This window comes from Peromyscus californicus, unplaced genomic scaffold (assembly GCF_007827085.1).
Source record: "Peromyscus californicus insignis strain IS unplaced genomic scaffold, ASM782708v3 Scaffold_14__1_contigs__length_90479793_seg_2, whole genome shotgun sequence".
Lineage (NCBI taxonomy): Eukaryota > Metazoa > Chordata > Mammalia > Rodentia > Cricetidae > Peromyscus > Peromyscus californicus.
In genome coordinates, this window is record NW_026294436.1 from 56666097 (window position 1) to 56672986 (window position 6890).

Consider the following 6890-nt stretch of genomic DNA (forward strand, 5'->3'; position numbering starts at 1 on the left):
TGGGTAGGTAAATAAAGGAAAGCGTACTGGAACGCAGTAGACATGCTTGCACTGTACATTCTGCATTTGTCTAGGGCCTCTGACTTAGAGCTGTAAATAAATAAACACATTCTTTGTAAATTTGAACTTTGAAAACACAAAGGAGGGTGTGTGTGTGTGTGTGTGTGTGTGTGTGTGTGTGTGTGTGTGTGTGTGTGTGTCCACAGAGTCCCCTGTCACTAGTTTGGGGACTTTACTGTGAACTCTGATGATTCCCCCACTCCCATGTTATTTAATTCGCCTCCTGGCTCCTCCTGTCTCTACCCCCAGCCCACACTACCTTTTCTTTTCTTTCTCCATTCGGCAAGTACCTATCAGCTCTTGTCCTGCTGATACGTCATGCTTGTTTCAAGGATCAAACAGTGTAACAGCTCATGTTCTACAGATGTCAAGTCATGGTTTTATCCTAATTACCCATCCTTGCTTCCCCAGGCTGCCTTGCCTCCAGCTTGCTGGCTAGCTGGCTTCCTTCCAGGATTGATTGGACAAGTGGCTACAGTGTTTTGTAGGGCTTCCTCTGAGCTCCCTTTGGACCAGTAGGAATGTAATTCGAGTACTGGGAGCCATAGAGGAAGCCACTAAAAATAAAAGAAGTTGTATTTGAAAGAAATGTTTTATTTCCATTGATAGAAGTAGTACTGGCCTGCCTGCCGTTGTAACAACACATTAAACGTCTTTAGGATACTGGCCAGCTTGACCCTCCCTCACCTTAAGCTGTCAGCCTCATCTCCTAACTCTGTTTTTCCTACCCTGTGGCAACTCTGCCCGCTGATGGGGTCCCTCTCCTCTCTTCTCAGGCTCTCTGGTACAAGGCAAGGGTTCAGTGTACACCTCTCAACCCGACGTCCAAGTTGCTGAGGATAACTGTGAGTGGGGCAGAGCGGTGGAGGGCGGCAGGGTGGGGGTTGGGAGGACGTAGCTTGTGGTTGGGGGCTCCTCCTTTCTCTCTCTCATTTCTGCCCTCTCTGCAGCTGTCAAGCTGTCCTGCACCTACTCAGGCTTCTCCTCTCCCCGAGTGGAGTGGAAGTTCGTCCAGGGGGGCACAACCACGTTTGTATGCTATAACAGCCAGATCACAGGTAAATTAATTGTCCCAGTGGCTAAGGTTGCACGGCCATTGGCACTGCCCAGCCTGGATTCCCGAGGTGGGGGGTGGGCCTGGAGCTCCAGGCTCTGAGGACTTCCCTTTAGCGGAGGATAAAGGATGCACTTGGGTACCACCTTCGCCTTCTCTTTGCTGTCCAGTTTACCATGTCTCTTCTGCTTCCATCCCCTGGTAGCTTCCTATGCAGACCGCGTTACCTTCTCATCCAGTGGCATCACGTTCAGTTCGGTGACCCGGAAAGACACGGGAGAGTATACTTGTATGGTCTCTGAGGGTGGCGGCCAGAACTATGGGGAGGTCGACATCCACCTCACTGTGCTTGGTAGGTGCCATATAACCTCATGTCGGCTTAAAACCAGTTGCTTCCCTAAACCTGATAGCAGACTGCTAAGCTTTAGGCCTCGTTTGCGGATGGTGAGGATATAGAGGGGGTGAGTGTGTGTGTGTTCCCCTCCTCCCCGTGGGAACTAAGGACATACAGGTGGCACCTCCAGCTGATGGGTTGAGAGTGTCATCCTAGTTTGTTACCTCATTGTTACACTCATTGTAACCCTTCTGCCCTTGTGTTCAGCGCCTTTTTCTTTCCTCTCTCCCTAGTGCCTCCATCCAAGCCGACGGTCAATATCCCCTCCTCTCTCACCATTGGGAACAGGGCAGTGCTGACCTGCTCAGAACAAGACGGTTCCCCGCCTTCTGAGTATTCCTGGTTCAGGGATGGGATAGACATGCTTACAGATGCCAAGAAAACCCGTGCCTTCATCAATTCTTCCTACACCGTTGATCCAAAGTCAGGGGACCTGGTATGAAAGCGGAGAGGTGAACGGTAGGGGGGGCAGTCGTGGAACCCCCGAGAGTGGGAAGGAAGAAGCATCGGGGCTAACAGGGTCCGAGGACTAACGACAGTTAAGGTGCTTGACTTATTCACTCTCTTTCCTCCAGGTCTTTGATCCCGTGACAGCCTTCGATAGCGGTGAATACTACTGTCAAGCTCAGAATGGGTTTGGGACGGCCATGAGGTCAGAGGCTGTCCACGTGGATGCTGGTGAGTAAGAGTGCGGCTGCGGCCTGGGAGTGGAGCTGGGTATGATCAGAGGCTGATTTTCATGTGGTTACTGACAGTATTGTCAGCACCACAGCCGCTTAGCAAGGCGCCTGACGTCTCATTTGTGTCCCACAGTGGAGCTGAACGTGGGGGGCATCGTGGCCGCTGTCCTGGTAACGTTGATTCTCCTTGGAGTCTTGATTTTTGGCGTCTGGTTTGCTTATAGCCGAGGATACTTTGAAAGTAAGTATTTACCCCCCCTAGAAGCTTGTTTGTTTGTGATAGCCCAGGCTGGCCTGAAACTCTGCCCTCCCACTCATAGTGATCCTCCTGCCTCAGCCTTCTAAGTGCTGAGCACAGTAGCCAGTGCTACTGTACCCAGCTAGAAGGTCTTTGTCCTTGCATGGTTTGTGGGTGCCATCTGAATATGGACCCTGATAACCATGCTCCATGTGCTGGTACCATTTTCCTAAAGAGCATGAATAACTTGATCTAGCTCATATCAAAAACCACATGCTACTTCCTCCTAATTCCCATGCCATTCTACATTCTATTCTGATAGCAATCATGGTCTCGGTCTCTCTTTTTTCTTTTTCAGGAGCAAAGAAAGGGTGAGCATGATGCTGTCCCAGGGTTCTCTCATGAAAACATGGATGTGTGTGGTTTGGAGCTGAGCCCTGGGAGTGGGGAAGGGGGAGTAATGTGGAAGCAGTGGCTTCAGAGGGTATGACACCTGGACTTCTGTTCCTGTCTCCTGCCAACACCTTGCACTCGGTTTTTCTGCAAAGTTTTACATATTGGCCCCTGATACTGGCAAGGATCCATTAATTGCTGGGGCCTGAGTGTCTCCCCATTTCTGGTTTTCCCTCAGGACTGCACCGGGTAAAAAGGTGATTTACAGCCAGCCGAGTGCTCGAAGTGAGGTGAGTGTGCCTGCCCAGAGGAGGACAGGCTTTCCCCATCAAGTAGAAGTTTCTAGCCTGTTTGTGTGTTGATGAGCAAAATGAGACTGGAGTCGACTGGATGTTTTTTTTTTTTCCCTAGGGGGAATTCAAACAGACCTCATCATTTCTGGTGTGACCTGCTGCAGCTCATCTGTTCTCTTGCCTTACTCAGGTGCTACAGGTTCCAGCCCCCCCCGCTGGCTGTAGCTGCACAGGATGCCTTCAATGTCTTCTAGGTCCCACAGGACCCCTTGCTTTTATTTTAGCTAGGATATGATTTCAATAACGTCAGCTATTTCTCCCTCCTCTTTCCTGCCCACCACCACTGGGTGGCCTGAGACTAGTTACAAAGTTTCATTTCCCATTCTTATGGGAATGGGACAAGAGTCCTAGACTAGACAGCCAAAATGACTGGACTGACAGGAACCTGAAACTAGTACTTGGCTGTAATGGCCTTTGAATAAGGACTTAAAGCCCAATTCACTAGCTTTCTCCTTTCCTGATGAGGATGGGTGCCAGCTGCTCTAGAGTAGGGACTGGAGAAAGGAGGGGCTGAAATGTTTGGTGGTGACTTCAGCTCTTTGGTCTCTGGAGCCTTCTATCCCCACAAAATGTGCCACTGGGATTCTCCTGGATACAAGCAAACTGACACCATGTCTGTACGAGGAGGGAGAGCTTAGTAATCTCCCAAGAGACTTGGAGTAAGAAAGATTTAAACTACTGATCTAAAGAAAAGGCTGCGACTAGTAGCTGTCAGTCACTCGTCCCTTGGCTGGAACAACTGCACAGACCCTTGTAAAATGTGGGTGGGCTGTGGAGATGGCGTGCATTATAGTCTTGGCTCTTTGGTGGGCTGGGCTGTGTGTGTGTGTGTGTGTGTGTGTGTGTGTGAGAGAGAGAGAGAGAGAGAGAGAGAGAGAGAGAGAGAGAGAGAGAGAGAGAGAGAGAGAGAGAGAGAGAGAGAGAGGTGTGTACTGAATGGTTCTTATACAGAAGGGCTTCCTAGCTTTTTGGCAAGGTTGTGTTTCTGTTTGTTTATATTAGACAGATGTTGCTGGAAATAAAAATTTGGTTTGTCAAACTTATTTTTGTTGGAAGTAGGGGAATGAGATCTTTAAGGGACTCTGGGCTCCTTTGTATAAACAGGAAAATACCTGAAAGTTCTGCTTCCCATCAACCTGTGGCTGGCCCCAGGACTATTTTCTTAGCTCAAGGCAACACTTCAGGACATCAGAACGGAGTCCCATGGCCGCCTACTGCTGGGGTGAAGCTGGGGCTGTGCTGGGAGGAAGTGGGTGGGTTCTGCTTGGCCATTTGGTCAAGTGGAGGAAGAAAGTGCCCATCCACTGTCCTGTCCGATGTGCATAATGGACATCCCTAAGGCTTCTAAGGGGGAGTTCTCTGATCATTTGAAGAACCACTGTAATGTTTGAGACAGCAGGAATTAGCAAGAAAGGTCTGGTAGTCATTGCTTTCTTCCCTTTGAGCCCCTTTGAGCCTGTGGAAACTTAAGCACTCACTTAAGGGTCTTCCACCAATAAAGAGTTTTCCAGAGGAAATAAGATCCAATTGAACAATAAAAGAAAGATTTGAAATAGTTCAGTAAACATAAGATGATTTCAAGTATGTTTCAGTTTGTTGTCATGGTTGGGGATAGGATGGGGGGAGGGTAAGGGTAGATTCATTGCCCCTTCACCCTTTGAGATAGATAACTCCCCCAGGGGCTTTTGATGAGTATGATTCAAGTGAACAGTTTTGGAGTTCACCTCTCCAGGTTACAGCATCCCTTGGAAATTCCATATCTACTTTCATTTTACAATGTCAGAACTAATCTTTGTAATAAATGTTTATTTTTCACATTGATTTTGTTTAAATCCTGAAGTTCGGCACTAAGAGAATTGGGACTCCTGGACTGGAGATAAAGCTAAGTTAGTAAGTGCTTGTCTAGCATGCCTGAAGCCCTGGGCTGAATCCCCCAACACTGCATAAAATCAGGTGGGGTTGTGCACACTTGTGATCCTAGCCTTTGAGAGGCAGAGGCAGGAGGATCAGAAGTTCAAGGTCATCCTCAGCTAAACAGCAAGTTTGAGGCCAGTCTGGGCTACTTGAGACCTTTTTTCAAAACAAAGGAAAAAAAAAATAAAAATGAAAGACAGATGCAATTAAGAAAAATAATTGGGACTCCAAAAGTGACTTGAATATCTAAAATTTTCATGGTAGTCTTGTTATTTGCAATTAGGGGTGTCTGTTGTCTCTTGGAAACATTAGTTTTTAATTTTAAATTATGTATATGTGTGTGGGTATATGCAGGTGCCAAGGAGGCCAAATGAGGGCATTGGATTCCCCTTGACCTTGAGTTATATTAAATATTTGAGAATGGGAGATGGGCCAATCCAAAGGTTATTGTTTCCATGAGATAGGTACTTAACTCTGATCTGGTATAAAACAATAGAATGTTAAGGATGCGTTTGTCTCCCTCCCCCCATCCCCCACCGCCCCCCATTTTTTTTTGTCAAGGTATGGTTTGTGTGCACAATATTGTGTTCTGATTGTCCCAGTCACTTTAAGGGATTGGACATTATCTAAGAGTAGTTCAGGAGTAGAGTCCTTGCGTACGTAGTGCTTGTGTGAGGCTTCATTTCAGCTTCTACAGAGAGAAAGGAAGAATGAATGTGTCTCATAACCATGCTGCACTTTAGATACCTCAAACTGACCAACATGGCTGTGTCTGTTTTTGACAGGATCATTAAGGCCTGTAGATTAAGGCCCATGGTTGAAAAAGTGGAAGAAAACAGAGTCTGTTGTGAATGGGGTGACAGTTTAACAAAATTATTAAAAGAGGAAAAAGCATAATTTTTTTAGAGGGTAGATTATTGAATATTTTTATAAAGATACTTTTATGTATTATGTATACAGTGTTCTGCATGCCAGAAGAGGGAACTGGATCTCATTACAGATGGTTGTGAGCCACCATGTGGTTGCTGGGAATTGAACTCAGGACCTATGGAAGAGCAGCCAGTGCTCTTAATCTCTGAGCCTTCTCTAGCATAATTTGTATCTCCGGAAATGCTCTTTAAGGATTGGAGGGGTGACTCAGTGGGTGAAGGCACTTGCCACGAAGCCTGAGGACCTGCGTTTGATGATGGAGACGGTAGGAGAGAGGTGACCCCTGCAAGTTGTCCTCTGACTTACACATGTATACTGGTGTGCACACAGGTATACACAAAAATAAATAAAAGCAATCAACTTAGAGTTTCTATTGCCCTGGTGAAACACCATGGCCAAAAGCAAGTTGGGGGAGGAAGGGGTTTATTTGTCTTAGACTTCCGTATCACTGTTCATCATTGAAGGAAGTCAGGACGGGCTGGCTCATCCACACTTCGACCAACAGGGTTGGCTCTATTGTGCTGCCCAGGAGAGCTACAGGGCCTGTGTTCCCAAGTGTTGCTTTGGTAAAGGGGTCTGCTCCCTTGCCAGCTGCAGGTAGTAGGGCAAGACGAGGTTGGGGGTTTCACACCCCCAGGACTAGCTCACCCTTGTCCCTGTCGACAGGGTCAACTCTCCTGTGCTGCCCAGGCAAGGCTGAGGACTCGTTCTCCCAAGTGCTGTAGGTGGTGAGGGCTTGGGGTCAGGTCTTCCTCCACCTGCTCCAGGTGGTGAAGGATGAGGGGAGGAGGGCATCTTTCCTTTACCCATGCTACCACATGGCAGATGAGAGGGGCACAGCCTGCTCCCCTATTCTCACGCCTTCAGGGCCAGC

At 47.8% G+C, this 6890-nt stretch overlaps 1 protein-coding gene across 1 annotated transcript in view; it reads left to right on the forward strand.

Annotated features, from left to right (window-relative positions):
- The window catches only part of F11r (F11 receptor), a 28955-nt gene extending 23962 nt beyond the window's left edge, over positions 1–4993 (forward strand). Inside the window, exons 2-10 of the mRNA XM_052737630.1 lie at positions 837–905; positions 1011–1118; positions 1320–1466; positions 1742–1944; positions 2084–2186; positions 2322–2429; positions 2785–2797; positions 3058–3109; positions 3231–4993. Of these exons, the coding sequence (XP_052593590.1) occupies positions 837–905; positions 1011–1118; positions 1320–1466; positions 1742–1944; positions 2084–2186; positions 2322–2429; positions 2785–2797; positions 3058–3109; positions 3231–3266 (839 nt within the window). The 3' untranslated portion in view covers positions 3267–4993. The remainder of the gene's footprint in view (positions 1–836; positions 906–1010; positions 1119–1319; positions 1467–1741; positions 1945–2083; positions 2187–2321; positions 2430–2784; positions 2798–3057; positions 3110–3230) is intronic.
- The last annotated feature ends 1897 nt before the right edge of the window (positions 4994–6890 follow it).